Here is a 21,317-nt window from a genome sequence, read left to right on the forward strand (position 1 = left end):
CTTTTTTTTTTTAGGTTATAGAATTTATGGCTTCCAAAGAAAATATCCATTATGCCTAACATTTCTGTTGAATTTTCTTTTAGTAAGCTCAGATTTCTCTTAAAGCTGGAAAGCCTCTGCATTTGGTACAGAACAAGCTACTTTTAGGTTTATATAACAGTGACTGAGCTCGCACAGCAAACTTAAGGAATCCCTTGATCTTGGAGCATTATTTATTTATTTATACGCGTTTGATATTCCGCCTTTTTCCAAGAATGGCGTCAAGGCAGATTACCACAAATTTAGATCAGCAGAGGCATTCAAAAAAACTTACAGTCAGAAACAGAGCTTACATTTAGCACAGCATTAAGCACTAGCAATGGGAACCCATTTGGGTATACCTTAGAGTCCCTAACTGAGAGTTCAGGAAGTTAAGGTCCGGAGACTGGGGTCTGACTGAAAAGTTACGCCTTGGCTTTTTTCCAGACTGTAAGGTACCAATGCTCAAGGCGTAATGCACGTGGTAGTTTTCAGAGTGTAATAGCTCTTCAGATGGTGCAAAACACGGCAGCTAGAATACTTACAAATACAAGGAGAAGAGATCACATCTCCCCTATCCTCAAAGACCTACACTGGCTGCCGATTCACTATAGAATACTATACAAGTCCATCACCACAATATACAAAGCTATCCAACAAATCTCTCCGCTCAACCTTCAAATTCCTTTCAAAAAACACACTTCATCCAGACCTATAAGAGAGCACTATAAGGAATCTCTTCAGGTACCTCATTCCAAAACCTCCCTTCATATAACCTTCAGAGACAGGGCTTTCTCCACAGCAGGACCTCCTCTCTGGAACTCCATCCCACCGGAGCTACGGCAGGAACCTTGCCTCCCAACTTTCAGGAAAAGACTCAAAACGTGGCTCTTCAAACAAGCCTTCCCAGACTCAGATTACATCATTACTCACCGCTAACCATCTTCCAATAACTACCCATATGCAGAAAACCATTACTTCCTATCACTACCCTCTCGTAAAAAACTCCACAATAAGTTCAAATGGACAATACCTAGCAAATACCATAATCTCCTGTTAATGTACCTCGTCAAATCTTTGTAAATGTACCTCGTCAAAGTTGGGTTAATATATTATGTTAATCTTCCTATCACTTCTCTGCTCCAAGTTGTACTTATCCCTGTTTTATTGTAACTGTAACTGTTTTTTGGTTCAGCACTTGTTATTGACTTCGTTCACTATACCTCTCATCACTCCCCTGTTTATTGTAAACCGGCATGATGCGATACTCTCACGAATGCCGGTATAGAAAAACACTAAAATAAATAAATAAATAAATAAAATAGCAGCTCAAAGCTCAAAAGCCTATGCAGGACAATCTGGCAGAAGCTGGGGGGGGGGGGGCATTTGGGATGACACTTGGGAGAGCATTTGGGTGTGTATCAGGTAAAGAGTTGGGAGAGGCACACAGGGGCCTGAAGGTTTGGAATTTTATCAGATCAGTTGATGTAGAATTGGTTTGATGTGGTCTGTGGCGTTAGTACTTTGTAGGAGTTGTTATAGAATTATAAGATGTCAATTTCTAGCCTAAGGAAAAGTCTTTTGGAGGTCAGGTTCTATCCTCTGATTTTGTCGAGATCAGGTGCACATTAACTGAAGTCTTCTTCGAATTATGCAGGGTCACATTTACTTTCGTAAATGTTGGTAATGTTCCCTTCATACCAGTATTGTTAATGTATTCAGGTAGGGAATGGCAAATGAAGTCTCTAAACTTTCGGTGAGTCATTTTGAATATAATGCTTTATGGTTTACTCTCAGTTTAGAGGTAATCTTAGTTCCGAATGCACTCGGGGATCAATATTCAAAGGTTTTGTTTGGCTGCCTTTGGGAAATAGCTGGACCAACCTTGCAGGTTCAAATTCTACCTCTCCCACAAAATATTTTGCTGGTCAAAATGAGGAGGTGCTGGGGGCCATCCTGGGGCAATAGTTAATCTCTAGCCAGTGATATTCAGCGTTGCTTGGCCAAAGTTACCCAAGAAACTCTGGTTGGCCAAATATCAGACCTAAGGTTATCCAACTTTATTTGGAATGAATATCTGGCTAAACTTAACTGGACAAAGTTGTCCTGTTAACATTGGGGTAGATTTTTAAAAAGTGCACCTTCGCGTACTTTTGTTGGCGCACCAGGCGCAAACAAAAGTACGCTGGATTTTAGCAGATACGCGCGTAGCCGCGCGTATCTGCTAAAATCCAGGATCGGCGCGCGCAAGGCTGCCGATTTTGTGCAGCCGGCGCGCGCTGAGCCGCGCAGCCTGCCTCCGTTCCCTCCGAGGCCGCTCCGAAATCGGAGCGGCCTCGGAGGGAACTTGCTTTCGCCCTCCCCTCACCTTCCCCTCCTTCCTCTATCTAACCCACCCCCCCGGCCCTATCTAAAACCCCCCCCTACCTTTGTCGGGGGATTTACGCCTCCCGGAGGGAGAAGTAAATCCCCGCGCGCCAGCGGGCCGCTAGCGTGCCGAGACGCAACCTGGGGGCGGTTCCAGAGGGCGTGGCCACGCCTCTGGACCGCCCCGGGCCGAAACCACGCCCCCGGGCCCCGCCCCCGAAACGCCGCGTCCCGCCCCCAAAACGCCGCACCGATCGGCCCCGCCCCCGACACGCCCCCCTCGAAAAACCCCGGGACTTACGCGAGTCCCGGGGCTCTGCGCGCGCCGGCAGGCCTATGGAACATAGGTGCGCCGGCGCGCAAAGCCCTGCTCACGTAAATCCGGGCGGATTTACACGAGCAGGGCTTTTAAAATCCGCCCCATGGCTCGTAAAATATCAACCTCTTAACCCATTCAAATAAATGAATTAAATATTTGACAAATGAATCAGTACGGACTTCTGATTTCAGTTTTTGTTTTATTTTCCCCACTAATGTATCAGTGTTTACTGTAACCAAGAAAAAGAGGAGAAAATCATTGGGGGAAAAAAGGATCATTTTTTCTAATGATTTTCTGCTGTTTGGTTGGTTATAATAAACGCTGATAAATTCCTAGGGGTGTGCATTCTTTTATTTATTTTTCGTTTTAGTGCTCATTGACGGGTCGATTTTAAAAGCATTGCTTGTGCAAAAAAAAAGTTACATAAGCGTGTGTGTGTGTGCCTCGAGCAAGCAACACAACATTTTAAGAAGCCACAAAGTATGCACGTACATACTCGTGTGCGTGTCACGAAGAATGGGGAGGAGAAGGGGCGGGGCCTGAGTGGAGCTAAATGAGAGACTTGCAGGGTGAAAAACCAAAGGGGTCTTGAACACTTCTATAGGAATTGGGCAAACTGGTGGACGACTATGAAAAACGTTTTTTTCCCCCTCGTGCAAGCATGTTTTAAAATCCGCCTGCATACATACATACATAAAAGCCACTGAAGCTCTAGCTGAAATATGCACGGCAGGGGTACTTTAAAAGATGCATGTATACTGGCGAGCACAACTTAAAATTGCAGGGTCTCTCTGCTCGCATAACGATATGCGCGTTTATGGGTGCATGTGCTTTCCTTCTAAAATTGCCCTGTAAATTGAGTTAGTGCATATGAAAATAAAAACAAATTTAAAAAAAACTATGAACCGAAAAATAAAAATAAAACAAAACAAATATAAAAATGAATATTTTCTGGCTGCATATCCCTATACATTTCCAGGGAAAATAAAATAAAAACTAAAAGCGAAGGTCCCTACGTATCAGTGAAGAGATTCTTGTCATTTTTGATGGAGGGAAGTTTGGTCTGCATCAGACATTTCATTTCTCTGTGAATTTTCCTCCCATGGGAGAATTTATAGGAAAAGTCAGATCTGGTCAGACTGAATGATTAATTTGAAATTCTTCTTATTCATACATTCCCCTCCATATGGGAGACATATCTGAACTAAGCCTTTGAAAACCAGGTTCCTTAATGAAATTCAGAGGTGGGAAAACCTGATTTACTTAAATGTAACTCCTCACACCAAGCCTGAAATGTTTCAGGGTTTGATTTCATTAGAATTTCAACAGAACCACCCTTTCCTACAGCAAAGAAATTCAAGTCAAATATATTTTTGTACCCAGTGCTAAACAGAAAAAAACGATTTACACCTTCTCTTTACACTCTAACAAATAAACAAAGATGAAGTCATTATTCAAAAGCCATTTAGACGGATAACTCGCAAGTTATCCATCTAAATAGCAAATGTGGCATATCCAGCCACCTAACCATCTAGTCAGATAAGCAGTTATCAGGCTATAATTTAGACGGACAAAAAAGGGGCGTTTTGGAGGCATTACAGGGAAGGGCTGAGGTATTCAGCTAACCTAGCTGAATATAGAGTATATCCAGCTAGGTTAACCCCATAAATTCTGCGCAGGTCTAAACTTATCCGGCCTTGTCTTGCTGGATGACTAGCAACTTAACCGGATATCTTCAAAGATATCCGGTTAAGTAAAAGGGGAAAAAAAATATATATATATGTAATAGGGCCTGTGGCCCATTTTTTAGGATTCCATGGCAAAAGTATAAATGAGGCCGTATCAGCCTTCCATCTACCCCCCCAAAACCCAATAACGTTTATTTAAATGCCCCGGGCCCGCCAATCCCGTTAACTTTTTAACGAGATTGGTGGGCCCGGGGCTGTCAGATCCAGTCTGTCAGATCCAGTGCTGAATCTGACAGACTCAGTGCTGAAGTGCCGGGAGCGGGTAAGGTCATACCTCACTCCTGGCAAGGAGGGATGGAGGAGGGGTCTGGGGCAGGGGGTATCCGGAGGAGGGTGGGGGGGCTTGACTGGCCACACTTTAAGCCACAGGTGGTTGGGAGGGTCCAGGAGGGGGGGGGGGGGGGGGGGAAGAGGAAGATTTACAATTTATTTAAATAGTTAACGGGTTAACAGGTTTGGCTGGACCTAGGGCATTTAAATATACTTTATTGGGTTTGGAGGGGGAGATAGAAGGCTGACAGGGCCTCATTTATACTTTTGTCATGGGATCAAAAGAAACGGGCCACAGGCCTCTTTATATATATATATATATTTATATATATATATATATATATATTCTTTTTCTTTTTCTGTGGGTAGTTTTTCCATTGGAAATGCACGTAGATTTGAAAATGCAAAATCTAGGCACGTTAATCCCTCTTCCTTATCTAAATTTGCTCCTGCAAAACCCTACTCCAAATGCGAGCAAGAATGCATGTGCCATAGACCCCTGTGCATACTTTTACCTGGGTAAGGGGTAGGCAATTTCAAACAGCCAATGCACCTTGGTAAATAGCTTCTAAAAATTGCCCAGAAACATGCAACTTATTGCTCAGATTGTTGCAGATGAGGGGAAAGGTGAATCATTGCATTGATAAATCAGTGACTCTTATATCATGTATGGATTTCTCATGCTTGGAAATGAATTTCCTGAATATGCCATCAGCCACACAACCCCTGGGGTAAAACGATTATTCTTCTATACCAAGTGTTATATTTATCAGATTTTAGTCTGCTTTTTTGGCTATCAGCCTATTCTTGTCTCTTGGACAAGTAAACTATATAATAAAATGTTTGCTAGTGATGAGTGTACATTCCACTGATACAAATTCTACACGGTCTCCCAGTCTACTCCCTAAAACCCCTCCAACTGTTACAGAACGCAACAGCAAAATGTCTCACCAAATCCAGCAAAAGAGACCATATAACACCAATTCTAAAAAACCTCCACTGGCTCCCAGTCAAATTTCGAATCCTCTTCAAACTTCTATCAATCACCCACAAAGACATTTTCAACAACACCCCACTGGACCTCAGAATCCCTCTCCAACTTCACACATCTTCCCGACCAATAAGATTAGCACAAAGAGGAACTCTACACGCGCCTCCCATGAAAACATCATTAAGTAAAAGAGCTCTATCTACAGCAGGCCCCAAACAGTGGAATTTTCTTCCTCCGGAACTAAGGTTAGAACATAAGTACATAAGAAAATGCCATACTGGGTCAGACCAAGGGTCCATCAGGCCCAGCATCCTGTTTCCAACAGTGGCCAATCCAGGCCATAAGAATCTGGCAAGTACCCAAAAACTAAGTCTATTCCATGTAACCATTGTTAATGGCAGTGGCTATTCTCTAAGTGAACTTAATAGCAGGTAATGGACTTCTCCTCCAAGAACTTATCCAATCCTTTTTTAAACACAGCTATACTAACTGCACTGACCACATCCTCTGGCAACAAATTCCAGAGTTTAATTGAGCGTTGAGTAAAAAAGAACTTTCTCCGATTAGTTTTAAATGTGCCCCATGCTAACTTCATGGAGTGCCCCCTAGTCTTTCTACTATCCGAAAGAGTAAATAACCGAGTCACATCTACCCATTGATACACTGCCACAGCACATTCAAAAAAAGACTCAAGACATGGCTATTCGGTCAAGCATTCCCATAACTTACTAAGTACTCCTCAACTCCCACAGACTGTAGACACCAATAGCTAATCTCCCTCCCCTTGGGCTTGTTTCACATTAATAGTTTGTAATGTTCTTGCTCCCAGTTATGTTATCCAAGTTGTTCTCTCCCTGTTCTCTGTAAGACACTTGTTGTCATTGTTTAATATTTATATCTGTTGCAATGTAAACCGGAGTGATAAGTAACTCTGTTACCTGAACTTCGGTATAGAAAAGGTTGTAAATAAATAAATAAATAAATGATACAACACAAACTTGTCAATTTGCTGCATTGCGCAATCACACTTTTCAGGAGATTTCTCTGTTACCAAAATTTAGTGTTAACTGTATAAATGGTGATTGTATATAAATACAAATTCTGGCACAGCTAAAAGTTCCCTTTTTCAAAATCTTTTGCTATAGATACAGATGGAAAGAAAGAGAACCTTTCCAAACACTGTGCAAATGCTGCAGGGCATAAATTATTGCTCCAACCTTACCTGGCTGCACATTCAAGTTTAATCAAAAAGTCAGTAAGTGGGACGGAACAATCACAAATGTAGTAGAGATTCGTTACTCATGGGGCCAGATAATATTTGTATCTTCCTCCAAACAGACTATGTTGCTTGTGAGGAATCTGGTTCATGATCATATTTCTGACAGCATGGATCCTTCAGCTGCTCCCACACATACAAACATAACATGTGCAGTTTTAAGTGTTCACATATGTGAGAGCAGCTGAAGGATCTTTGCTGCTCTACTTGCTTTACATTTCAGTCAATATTCAGACCATTGATCGCTGAAATCTTGCATTTATTTTCCAACAGTTTTGGGTATAACATGGCAGCAGCATAAATGTTTAAATGCAAAGAACCATCTTAATATTATAACATAAACAATATACAACTCCAAGATAACCTTCCACTGTACATTTGTGCCCATTCGATTAAGCTATTTCATCTGCGTGGGGGTGACCAGCGTCCTGCCATCAATATCTCCTGCCTGGAATATCAAGCCAATTGCCCAAATACCACTGCCCAATTAGGCCATGAAGGCTGCTGAAGTTGTGCTGTTCAGTAATCCATAATATATCGGGCTTGGTAGTGTGTCCATCAGTGCTCGCGCATGTTCCCCAGCCCGCCAATAGATAGCGCAGACGGCTCCCTGGCTGCCTTGGAGGCTCAAACACGCCACAGTACGAAGGACAGCGGCCATTGTGGGTCAGGCAGAATATAGCAGAGGAGACCCTGGCATGCCGCGAACGGTGCGTGTCCCGCGGCACACGCTTCGTTCGCGGCGAGGATGAAGGCTCGGTGCGCTGTTCGTGGCAAAAAGGGAAGGCCCCCGTGTGCCACAATCGGCGCGCCCGGGCCTTCATCTTCGCCGCGAACGGAGCATGTGCCGTGGGATGCGCTCCATTCGTGGCATGCCGGGGTCTCCGCTGCTATTTTCTGCTCAAGGTGAAAATGGAAGGCCCCTGTGTGCCGCAAACGGTGCGCCGGCCCTTCATCTTTGCCGCAAATGGCGCAGGTTCTGCGGCATGCCAGTGAGAGAGAATATGTGTTGGGGAGGGGAGGGTGAGAGAGCAGGAGGGTATGAGAGAGAGCATGGGGGGGAGGGGATGCCGGTGAGAGAGAATGTGTGTGTGAGAGGGGGGGGTGAAAGAGAGCATGGTTGGTGAGAGGGGGTGGGGATGATATGAGAGAGAGCATGGGAGGTAAGAGAGGGTGGGTGGGGGGATGCTTGAGTGTGGGTTTCAGAGAGAGGGAGCCTATATGAGGGGAGGGGATGCCGGTGAGAGAGAATGTGTGTGAGAGAGGAGAAGGGGTGTGGGGGAGTGCAAGAGACAGCTTGGTTGGTAAGAGGGGGATTGTGCGGGATGCTTGAGTGTGGGTTTCAGAGAGGGAGCCTATATGAGGGGATGGGTGTGTGTGTGCCAGAGAGTGAGGGAGCCTGTATGAGGGTGTGTGTACGTGGAAGCGACACTCTTACAGTGAATTTCTAGGGAAATTCTGCTCAAACAAGAGCAGATGTGCCAATAAAAAGGCTCGCCGCCCAGGCGTAGAATGGGTACAGTTACTAGTATATTGTATCTCCAATGTACAGACCTCCCCTTTGGCCCGTAAAAGACCAGGGAGCTCCCCAAAGCTAGTGCAGCTGCTGCTTCATTCCCCCAGCTGTTGAAGCTGTGAGACTTGCGTTGCCTGCTGGACCAACCCACCTTAAGTGGAATAATTTTACTACTGAGTCTATATAGAGACTCCACGATGCTACCCGGCATCACTAGATGCTGGCCAACCCATCAATGCCCATTGACAGCAACTTCATTTGCTAAGGGATACCCACTGAAATGCTGCAGCAATGCTTCCACAACACAGCCTCTAACACATTGTGTAAGTCACTATTAAAAATATCTGACCCAATGTCTGACAAATGCAAACCATCTGGACGGTACAGGCCTGCACAGTTCTCGATCAGCTCATGCCTAACGCCAATGCCTCAAACGATAGGCATGAATTGGTACATCCACTTGTTAATCTTTTTTCTCTCCAGCACTTGATGTCTCTCCAGACATGCCGCAGGGTGATGCAGGACCAAACGATGCTGGCCTTGGGGAATGACCCAGCCAAGAATACAAAATCTTTTTGCATCCTTTGAACAAGTTGGATGCTATGTGAAGATGCCAAATTATTGCCTCCCAAATGAAGATCAGTAGCCCATGGGGGGAACTACGTTTTCTTTCATTTGCAGCATAAGGGGTATCAATTGGTCCTATGTCATCCTGGGGTGTCCTTTTCAAATCAGGGAGATCTAGTGAGCGGCCATTTCCAAGTGCTCACCTGTTGGCCTTTCCCTTGCTCATTTATGTGTCAATTGAATGAAGGAGTGTCCAATTACTCAGATGAGACGCATTTTGTGCAGCTGTACCTGAAATTGAACATATGGTGGTTAGGGTAACATGTTTTCAAAATACTCTCTTGGTGTCACATACATTTGATATCTCCGGGATTGCCATCAACCTTTGCCACTATGACTTTGGATAGCAAACCCAGTGCTGCTGCGGTTATGGCCATGCCGATTCTGAAGAAATGTGAAGTATAACCTTTGTCCTCTATGCCGGCTGCCTTGAAGTTTAATTTTAAAACCTTCAGGAACTGGAAATGGGTTAGCGGAAGACCAGTCATGTATGATCAATATTCCTGTATTCATGGGGTGCACAGACATGAAAGATACAAATTTTTCACCAGATAGGTGCTGTCTTTTTGCCCTCTGTGCAATTCTATCTTAGTACCTCTCGATTTTGGATTTCTTTATAATCATAGTGACCTTGTCCTGGGAGACCCCCTCCAACTGAAGGCCACTGGACTGAGACCTTGTACTGGAATAAGCTACCAACTCGCTGATTTGCAACAGAGCATAGAAAGCAAGTGAGAAAAAACTATGGAATATCTGAGTTCTGAAATTATTAAAGCACACAATTTTGAGGGCCTTCATCAATTGTTTCAGACTGTTCGCCATAATAGGGCACTGTCTGTCTCTAGTTTTGTTGCTGAGCAGCTCCATCCTTGCATCAGCCTTATTACTGCAAAATTAGATAGCAGGTTAAGGTGTCCTAGATCCTTGGCGAAGAACGATATATCCGCTAGGCAGGCTGCCATTATTGACCGTGTCATGCCTTTACTCTTAAATTGCACGATGTACTGGAGCAGGGATTCCACTTGAAGGGTCACATGAAACTTCCACGCCTACTTGACTGGAATCTTTGAAAATCCTGAAGGGTGGCCGAGTAATTCTTTCTTGTGTTATCAGATAGTGAGTCGAGGATCATTCCCCAAATCTCAGGGAGCCAAGTCACCACACTTCTGATGGAGCTGGTGTTCTCTCTGGATCTGCTTCTGGGGTTAGTATCCAGAATGCTGCCCACATGAATTAGGAGACAGAATTAGCGATACAGTTCTTAGAGTTAGCTCCATGCATGGCACAAAAACCAAATATTATTCATCAGGTATTTCAAAACAAATTCTCTTAACAGCAGCACCCTTTGTCCTAGTCGATAATCTGTTTATAGATTCAAACACTACCATTTTATCAGTTCTAAAGATGACACTCCTATTACTTAGCTGCGCTCCTCCATATGGTTAGTGCCACCATAATGGGAAATCACTCAAAGAAGGTGACATCATATGTGATACCTGCTATGAGCCATGCATCTGGCCATATCTCTGCGCACCATGACTTCTGGAAGTAGATACAGAAACTGATCCCACCAGAGGTGTCCATAAAGAGCTCGAGCTCACTATTGTATCTAGGTGTTTCTGGTCAGGTTGCTAGCCCATTGAAGGAGTTCAAGAATTCATCCCATATGCTTAGGTTTTGCTTTATTGTCTTCATAACCCGAATATGGTGGTGATTTTTTGTTTAGCCCACTAATGTCTTGGCAAGTCTTCTCATGAATATCCTTCCCATTGGTATCACCCAAGCAAAACTAAGGAGCCCCAAAAATGATTGGAACTGACCCAACATGGCCTTAGCTTGTCCCAATGCTGTAACAGCCTCCCACAGTTCCTTGCCCATTGTAAGTCTTGAAACCCTCACCTATATGTCCAGTTCAATGCCTAAGAAGTGGATGGATGATGCAGGACCCTCCGTCTTTTCTTGCGCCAATGGGATGCCAAATTTCTCTGCCAATTCCTTGAAGGTTTTTAACATTCAAGGGCATTTTTTCCAATGAAAAGGAAATCATCCAGGTAATGGACAATATTCCCAGATCTTGAGGATTGCTCTATCACTCAGTATACAAATGAACTGAATTTTTCAAAGTATATGCAGGAAATTGAGCAACCCATCGGGATGTATTTGTCAAAATAGAAATATTCTTTGATTTGGAAACACAGGAGCCAGAATGAGTCAGGATGAACTGGTAATAGATAGAAGGCAGCTTTGGCTAAGTACGCTTAGCTGTTCATGCTTTTTATTATTGCAACAGCATGATCTAAAGAAGTGTACCTCCCTGCCCAAAGGGACAGATCTATTGCATCATTCACATAATTGCTTTTGGGGTATGATAGATTTATTGATGAGTCTGGTTCTTCTATTCTTCCCAGCACAAGCTCCTGTCTAATCTTCCCCTCTGCCACTGATTCATGCCAAGACAGCGAATTATAAACTCTCTTCCCTGTTGTGCATTAAAGTCATTCCGGCAAATGATCGGGAAACCTTGAGTGAATCCTTGCATAATCTCTTTGTTGTGGCTCCCGGCCACGGCAGGCCTCAGCCGGTCCCCCTATCTTTCCTGCTGCCAGCCGTCGCCGCACTGCAGCGTGGTGTGCCCCGCTCCACAGCAGGCCGACCGAAACCTCAAGTGGCTGTAACGCCATCCTCTTCCATCTGGCGGGGTTCTCCCTAGGCGCGCGCGTGCGGGAGACTCCGCCCTTTAAAGGGGCTGCGATGGGAAACCTCGGTCCGGCCCTGATGGATGACGTCACTCCGGAGGGGTATTTAAACCCCACAGCAGTCTCCAGCTCTTTGCCTTTGCAACAGGTCGTCTCCTCAGAGTGCTAGTTGCTGTTCCTGACATCTCTTGTTCCTGTTCCTGCCTTGATCCTGATCCTGGTTCCGTTCCTGCTTCTGCTCCAGTCCTTGTGTTCCTGAGTCCTGCCCTGACGTTCCAGTTCCTGCTTTCATGCCTGTGCCTTCGTTTCTGTCTCCGGTCTTCTCCTCATCCTCCAGTTCCTGTGGTCCCTTCCTCGGCTTGATCTCCTGGTTTGACCTCGGCTTGTCTTCTCGTCGCTGCTCGTCTGCTGCCCATCTCGACCCTCTCGACCCTTGGCCTGGTACTTCGTTTTTGCTTGCCTGCTGACTGCCTGCCCCGGATCTTTGGATTGGACTCTGTTCCGCACCTTTGCTGCCTGCCCTGACCCGGATCCCTGGCCCAGTCTTCATCCTCAGCTTCACCGCCTTCTATGAGGCACCCGCACCCAAGTCCTGCCGGCCCCGGCACCCAAGGGTTCAACCTGCGGAGAACGAGAGCTGGTATAGGCAAAGCTCCTGCTGGGTAGTCCTCATCAGCTCCACCTGCTGGAGACGAATTCCTCTGGGGGCAATCCCTCAGTGGTTACATCATCACTCGTCCCGGTCCAAGGGTCCACAACCATAACAGTTTGCAAAGGCCATGGATTCTGTGGACTTGTTTGGTCTACAGGCCATTCCGGGTTTGGCCCAACGTTTGCAGCAGCAGCAGCAGCAATGCCTTGAAGTTTTGTCCGCTACAGTTGAACACTTGGCTAATTGCCTGGAGCCCGCTTCCGGGCCCGCTGCCCCTCCCCTGGTGATTCCCTCGTCACTGTCTTCATTGTTACATTTGCCTGTTCCACCTCATTACGCCGGGGATCCAAAGCAATGCCGAGGGTTTTTGAACCACTGTTTTATAAGGTTTCCCCTCCAACCCATGTAGTTCCCAAATGACCAGGTCAAGACTACATTCATCCTGTCCCTACTGAATGGCAAGGCCATGGCCTGGGCCTCTCCACTGTGGGAACGTGGGGATTCTGTTCTCGGAGTCCTGCCCCGGTTTGTCCAAAACTTCCGTCAGGTGTTTGATGAGCCCGGTCGCCAGTCCACTGCTGCCTCTGAACTGCTCCAACTTCGCCAGGGTTCTCATACATTGGCCGAATACGTGGTAGAGTTCCGCACCCTGGCTTCCAAACTGGGCTGGCGGGAAGACATACTACACAGTATCTTTCTCGAAGAGCTGTCCTCATGTATAAAAGACGAATTGGCTGCTCGAGAACTCCCAGAGAAACTGGAGGCACTCATCGACCTGGCAGGTCGGATTGATTGGCGACTTCAGCAGCGCATGAAAGAACTGAAACCGGCTCATTGAACGGTTCCTTTGGCACCGAACTTTTCTCGTCCCCTGGTCTCCCCAACGGCTCCTGAGACTCTGCCGGAATGTGGGGAGGAGCCCATGCAACTGGGCTGAAATCATTTAACCGCGGAGGAGAAGCAGCGCCGCAGGTCCCTTGGACTTTGCCTGTACTGCAGAGGCAAGGGTCACCTGTTGGCCCAATGTCCTGAGCATCTGGGAAACTCTCAGGCCTAGGTGTCACCGAGGAGCTGACCCTAGGCTGCATCAATCACTAGAGATGTGAATCGTGTCCTCGATCGTCTTAACGATCGATTTCGGCTGGGAGGGGGAGGGAATAGTATTGTTGCCGTTTGGGTTTTAAAAATATCGTGAAAAATCGTTAAAATCGTGAGCCAACCCCCTAAAACCCACCCCCGACCCTTTAAATTAAATCCCCCACCCTCCCGAACCCCCCCTAAATGCTTTAAATTACCTGGGGATCCAGCGGTGGTCCAGAACGGCGGTGGTCTGGAACGGCCCCCTCAATTGAATCCTTTTGTCTTCAGCCGGCGCCATTTTGCAAAATGGCCGCCGCAAAATGGCGGCGGCCATAGACAAAAATGATTCGACGCAGGAGGTCGTTCCGGACCCCCGCTGGACTTTTGGCAAGTCTTGTGGGGGTCAGGAGGCCCCCCCAAGCTGGCCAAAAGTTTCTGGGAGTCCAGCGGGGTTCAGGAAGCGATTTCTTGCCGCGAATCGTTTTCCGTACGGAAAATGGCGCCGGCAGGAGATCGACTGCAGGAGGTTGTTCAGCGGGGGTTCCGGACCGCCGCTGAACGACCTCCTGCAGTCGATCTCCTGCCGGCGCCATTTTCCGTACGGAAAACGATTCGCGGCAAGAAATCGCTTCCTGAACCCCGCTGGACTCCCAGAAACTTTTGGCCAGCTTGGGGGGGCCTCCTGACCCCCACAAGACTTGCCAAAAGTCCAGCGGGGATCCGGAACGACCTCCTGCGTCGAATCGCTTTTGTCTATGGCCGCCGCCATTTTGCGGCGGCCATTTTGCAAAATGGCGCCGGCTGAAGACAAAAGGATTCAATTGAGGGGGCTGTTCCGGACCGCCGCCGTTCTGGACCACCGCTGGATCCCCAGGTAATTTAAAGCATTTGGGGGGGGGGGTTCGGGAGGGTGGGGGATTTAATTTAAAGGGTCGGGGGTGGGTTTTAGGGGGTTTTAGTGTGCCGGTTTTCCTGCCCTCCCCCTTCCCCCGATTTACGATTTTTTAACGATAAATCGGGGGAATTGGTATTGTATCGTGGCCCTAACGATTTTTGACGATTTAAAATATATCGGACGATATTTTAAATCGTCAAAAAACGATTCACATCCCTATCAATCACACTCCCCAATGCATGGTTCCGTGACACTCCAGTTTCCCGGAAGATCCTTTACAACTCTGGCCTTCATTGATTCAGGGGCCGGAGGGAACTTCATTCTGGCCGAACTGGTATACCAACTGCAGTTTCCTGTGATGCATTGTACTCCACCATTACTGGTTTATTCTATCCAGGGTGATCCTCTTCCCTGTCGAGTCACTCTCTGCACTGCTCTAGTGACCCTCCATACTGGGGTTCTCCACAAGGAAGAGATATCCTTCTTCATCCTGGAAAAAGCCATTCACCCGGTGGTACTAGGTCTTCCTTGGTTGCAAAAACACTCACCTACCATCGACTGGAAGACTCTACAAATCACTGTCTGGGGGTCAGACTGCTTTGCTACCTGCCTACAACAGATGCCCCAACATAAGCTCTTACTTGCCATTAGAGCCCTTCCTCTACCTCCACAGTACGTTGACTACTCTGACGTGTTTTCCAAAGAGGAGGCGGAGACTCTTCCAGAGCATCGCCCTTTCGATTGTGCCATCAACCTCCTGCTCAACACAGTTCTGCCCCTGGACAGGTGTATCCGCTTTCTCTGCCCAAGACCCAAGCAATGTCCCAATACATTAAAGAAAACCTTGACAGGGGGTTCATTCACCCCTCCACTTCTCCAGCAGGCGCTGGATTCTTTTTTGTAGCCAAGAAAGATGGCTCGTTAAGACCCTGCATTGACCGGGGACTCAATGCTATCACTCGCAGAGATCGCTACCCACTCCTACTTATTCCGGAACTCTTGGACCATCTCCAAGGAGCCAGAGTTTTTACAAAACTGGACCTTCGCGGGGCCTACAATCTGGTTCGAATAAAGCCTGGGGACGTGTGGAAAACCACCTTCAATACACTTGATGGTCATTACAAATACCTAGTAATGCCTTTTGGACTGTGCAATGCGCCAGCGGTTTTCCAAAACCTAATGAATGAAGTCTTTAGGGACATGCTCCATAAGGGAGAAATCGTCTATCTTGACGTCCTGATCTACTGTAAAGACCTGGCCACGCATCATACTGACGTCCGTCGGGTTCTCCAGTGCTTAAGAGAACACCGCCTGTTCGCAAAACTTGAAAAATGCCTCTTCGAATATGTGTCCTTGCCCTTCTTGGGCTTTATTGTTTCCACCTCCGGCTTCCGAATGGACCCGGACAAGCTAACCAGTATCCAGGAGTGGCCGCAACCGGTGGGACTTTGTTCGTTGCAGTGGTTCCATGCCTTTGCCAACTTTTACAGGAATTTCATCCCATGGTATTCCCATATTGTGGCACCACTTACAGACCTAACTAGGAAGGGCTCTGACACCAGGCATTGGCCTGCTGAGGCTGTCCAAGGCTTCGAAGAACTAAAGAGGTCATTCTTGTAAGAGCTCTGTCTCCACCACCCAGACCCAGCTCGCCCGTTAATCATGGAGGTAGACGCCTCTGACATAGCCGTGGGGGCTTGTCGGAGGCAGTCCTCAGCTAGCACTCCAGCCAGCACCCCTGGCTCTTTCTTCTCCCGCAAATTTTTTCCTGCAGAAAAGAACTATGGAATCGGAGATCAAGAACTATTGGCCATAAAGATGGCCTTTGAAGAATGGAGACAATGGTTGGAGGGGGCGCAACACCCCATCACGGTCTACACTGACCATAAGAATTTGGAGTACCTTAGCAAAGCTCGGCGCCTGAATCCACGCCAGGCCTGCTGGTCCCTTTTCTTCAGCTGGTTCAATTTTGTACTGCACTACCGGCCCGCAAGGAAACCGCTCGGGCAGATGCCCTGTCTAGACTTCATGACGCAGAAGATACACCGGACCTACCTCGCTATATCTTGGACCCTGCCAAGATCCTACTGGCCATCACCAACACTGTGCCTCAAGGGAAGATGGTGGTCCCACTCTGCCTTCAACCCAAGGTACTAACTTGGGCTCACGATTCACTCATGGCTGGACACCCAGGCAGGACACGAACCTTGGAACTGTTCTTCCGATATTATTGGTGGCCTTGTATGGCCCAGGACGTTCCTGCCTATGTCAGTTCCTGTCCGACTTGTGTGCAACAGAAGCCACTGCCCGACTGGCCATGTGAACTCCTACAACCTCCTTCCAGCACCTCGGGAACCTTGGACCCACATCTCCACGGACTTTGTGGTAGACCTGCCTTCCTCCTCCGGCAACCAGGTGATATGGGTAGTAGTCGACAGGTTCTCCAAAATGGCACATTTTGTGCCTCTATCCAAGCTTCCGTCGGCTCCTGAATTGGCACAACTGTTTTCCCTGCATATCTTCCGTCTACACGGCCTCCCCCTGCATATTGCATCTGATCGTGGTCCCCTATTCACGGCCATGTACTGGCGCGCTTTGTGTAAAAAATTTGGTATGCAGTTAGACTTCACTACAGCCTTTCACCCTCAAGGGAATGGGCAAGCCGAACGGATCAACCGGGGGTTGAATACCTTCACCCGCTCTTTCATAGGGAGCCACCATGATGATTGGGCCACACTACTGCCATGGGCAGAATTTTCACACAATTCATATGTACACTCTGCTACTGGAACTTCTCCCTTCCAAGTTCTTTATGGCAGGTATCCAAGGCCTCCCTTGCCCTTGTCTCTCTCTGAACCTTCTCCAGCAGCCCAGCTCACGGCCGAACAGCTGCACGAGCTGAAAGCCACCAATTCAGTCACCAATTCAGCCAAAAATGTGTCGGATAAGAGCCATCGCCCTGCATCATTCTTTAACCCAGGGGATCGGGTTTGGCTCAGCACCCGCCACATTCACCTTTGGGTTCCATCAATGAGGCTGGCACCTAGGTACATTGAACCATTCTCTGTCAGTGAATGTTTGGGTCCAGTGACCTATCACTTGCGGCTTCCCATCAGTCTCCGGATACATAATTCCTTTCATGTATCCCTAGTGAAGCCCTTGTTACTCTCTCTGTTCCACCCAAACCTCCAGAGGTTGTTTCTGAAGATGACCTGTCTACCAGGTCCGGGACATTCTGGATGTCCGTCAAAACCACAGGCGCTGGGAATATTTGATCTCCTGGGAAGACTTTGGTTCTGAAGAGAACTCATGGGAACCATCGTCCAATATCTTGGATAAATCCTTACTCCAGCACTTCCATCACACAAACCCCGGCAAGCCCGGTCCTTCTGTGAGGGCGCATAAGGGGGGATACTGTTGCGGCTCCCAGCCGCGGCAGGCCTCGGCCGATCCCCCCTATCTTTCCTGCTGCCAGCCGCTGCCGCAGTCTGGCATGGCATGCCCCACTCTGCGGCAGGCCGACCGCGGCCTCACACGTGGCTGCAACACGTCCTCTTCCATCCAGCGGGGTTCTCCCTAGGTGCGCACTTGCGGGAGACTCTGCCCTTTAAAGGGGCCATGGCGGGAAACCTTGGCCTGGCCCCGATGGATGACATCACTCCGGAGGGGTATTTAAATCCCACAGCAGTTTCCAGCTTTTGCCTTTGCAACAGGTCGTCTCCTCGGAGTGCTAGTTGCTGTTCCTGACGTCTCTCGTTCCAGTTCCTGCCTTGATCCTGATCCTGGTTCTGTTCCTGCTTCTGCTCCAGTCCTTGTGTTCCTGAGTCATATCCTGGCGTTCCAGTTCCTGCTTTCCTGCCCGTGCTTTTGTTCCTGTCTCCGGTCTTCTCCTCATCCTCCAGTTCCTGTGTTCCCTTACTCGGCTTGATCTCCTGGTTTGACCTTGGCTTGTCTTCTCATCTCTGTTCGTCTACTGCCCATCTCGATCCTTGGCCTGGTACTTCATTCTTGCTTGCCTGCTGCCTGCCCCGGATCTTTGGATTGGACTCTGTTCCGCACCTTTGCTGCCTGCCCTGACCCGGATCCCTGGCCCAGACTTCATCCTCAGCTTCACTGTCTTCTATGAGGCACCCGCACCTGGTATAGGTGAAGCTCTGGTCGGGTTTTCTCACAAGCTCCACCTGCCGGAGACAAGTTCCTCTGGGGGCAATCCCTCAGTGGTTACATTATCACTCGTCCAGGTCCAAGGGTCCACAGCTATAACACTCTTTTGCTTGTGCCATTAATGGATAAATCACCACTTTGCCATGGCTTTTAATGTTGACCGGAGAAGAGGCTAATTCCGTCACTGCTCTGCTATGCCAATTCTGATTGATGTCTGTGCTCCTTGGGCAACTTACACTGTGAGGCCATGTGAAAAGTGCCACAATTTGAGCATACTTGTCAAAAATGACAAGGGCACCAGGAGCAGTGCCCAGCGTTGAATTGGTGACACATGTCATGCCTCCTGCTGTTCCTTGTTGCGCTCTTGTCTCGGAAATTGCTATAAAAGCTGTGTGATCTGTCTGAGTTCCCTAGTTTTTGTATGGTCATTTGGTCCATCCATAGATCCAGCAGTTCCATGAGATAGAACTGTCTTCTACCGTACTCTTTCTAAACTTGATGTCATAATTTAGCATTGCCTAGCCTCCTTAATGTCTATGTATTCGCATAATGGTATCCAGATAGCAAACTGCTTGCTCTGGTTTATACTCGACCTCCACACTAAAAAATATGGAAAGCCAACACCCAACTGTGAATGGCCTTCCATATTTTATGCTTTTTTTTCTCTATGATCACCTGCTCATTCTTTTTTAGCTTCATTATTCACCCCCTCCTGATCCTTTATAGGCAATGAAAACTTGTCAATGTACTCATGCCTCCAAATCTTTTTTTTATCTTACATGGTACCTCATATGCTAGTCTGCTATCATCAAATAGAATCTCCTCTGCTGAGTGACTGCTTAAATTGGTCTCTAGGCTGGGTGCTCTGAGTGTAGCCCCAAGACCCTGTGGCACTGAACTGGCATCATGTGCCTTATGAATGCCAGCCTCCTCCACTTCTGATTCTTTTGTATTGGATCTCTGTTTTTTGAAGGCCTTTATTGCACTCTGCATCACATTTGCTAATGACTTTTCCTCATCACTAGAATCAACATTCTAGTCAGAATCAGAAGGTATATTTGGGTACTTGCCAGGTTCTTATGGCCTGGATTGGCCACTGTTGGAAACAGGATGCTGGGCTTGATGGTCTCTTGGTCTGACCCAGTATGGCATGTTCTTATGTTCTTATTTGATATGCTCATGCTATGTCCCACAGTCTTACCCCAATTCTCTTGCCCATTGATGTTGCATCCGGAGTTGCTGCTCATGCCCTTGAGCATGTCCCTTCTGTTTCTACCATGGCTGAACTGAGCTCAAACATTAGCGAGTTCAGCTCCTGCTGTTTCCCTGCTTTTTTCTTGATGCTACCATGCGTCACTGGTCTCGATTCTGCCCTTGGAGCTTTCGGTGCTGGAGCCACATTGCTCCTGCTTGATCTTCTTTACCTTCTCCTGAGTTCGACTTAGTATTCTTGCCAACTGCTTGTACCTGCATTTTTGGGGCCATGTTGACTGCTATCACCACTAGGGTCATGACCTGCTGGGAATAATGTGCGCCGACCACTTCCAGATGACACACTCAATGGAAACCTGAAGTGGTACTTGCTGATATCGCCATCGCATGCTACCACCTCATCACTGCTGGATAGCCCTTGATCTCCTGCGAATGGATGGCAAGCTAAGGTATGGCAAGCACTTAAAGTACTTAAGATGCTCTCGGTGGCAAAAAAGGGCTGCACTAGTGTGTGCAGCCCCTTTATGCCCATTGCCCATCCTTGGCCCTACCTACTGACTTCCCTCTACTCACCCATTACTCCTCCCTTGATCCTCCACTCCCCTAGCCACTCTTCTCCCTTCCCAGATCTCCACCCAACACCCATGTTATGCACCGCTCCCTTAGCTAACTTCATTACAGGGTCTTTATTCTATGCTGAGTACTTGATTTCACATGTGCACGGACACTTATTTTCTATCCATTCGGACAGAATAGCTTGGGTTGCCATGTTAGTCCATTTGGATACACAGAAATAAAGGTCAACAAATGAGCAGTAGAAGATACAATTATACTAGACTGACATACATTTGTTTGAGTAATATAAAGTTACCACTTGAAACATTTGTTAACTTTTAGGGGGGGGGGCAATTTTTGAAGATTTCCCTCCTCTTCCACCATGCTCATACTTTCAGTTACATTGTGAGGATGTGTTCAGGTTGCAGTAGGAGAGTACATTTGATTTTCAATAACACGCATACAATTTGCAATTCCGCACTCCCCCCCCCCCCCCCCAGCTGCCCAGGGTAATAGCCCATGCAAAGAATGCACACACTTCTGGAAAATCTAAGTAACACTAGATAATTTTCAGAAGGGACACTACTGGGTAGTAAAAAGTTAAAAGTGCGAGTATACTCTGCAACTACCTGGACTACTCAAAATTGCCTCTTAAATTTCTGCCTATCCAATGTTAAAACCAACAAATTGGTTAGGAGCAAATGATCTTTCTTATCAGAAATGTATCATATATTGACACTTACCATCGTCTATTGCCAGAAACTCTGCAATGTAAGTATTGTTGTGGACAAAAGGGGATTCCCGATCCAGACTGGTTGTGGTGTAGATGGTTCCATTTGCTGGATTAATACTGAGCCAGTTTGCTGGATCCTTGAGTATTGAATACCTAAACAGAATGCATAAGACATTAATAACCATGGAGATACATGGG

General features: G+C 47.2%; 1 protein-coding gene across 2 annotated transcripts in view; it reads right to left on the reverse strand.

Moving 5' to 3' along the window:
- Nucleotides 1-21,317, reverse strand: part of CDH13 (cadherin 13) — a 1,208,179-nt gene that overhangs the window by 84,023 nt on the left and 1,102,839 nt on the right. For both annotated transcript variants that reach the window (XM_029608118.1, XM_029608117.1), the window contains exon 11: nt 21,130-21,272. In XM_029608118.1, coding sequence (XP_029463978.1) covers nt 21,130-21,272 — 143 coding nt within the window. The remainder of the gene's footprint in view (nt 1-21,129; nt 21,273-21,317) is intronic.

The sequence above is a fragment of the Rhinatrema bivittatum genome, chromosome 7 (assembly GCF_901001135.1).
Source record: "Rhinatrema bivittatum chromosome 7, aRhiBiv1.1, whole genome shotgun sequence".
NCBI classification, from domain to species: Eukaryota; Metazoa; Chordata; class Amphibia; order Gymnophiona; family Rhinatrematidae; genus Rhinatrema; species Rhinatrema bivittatum.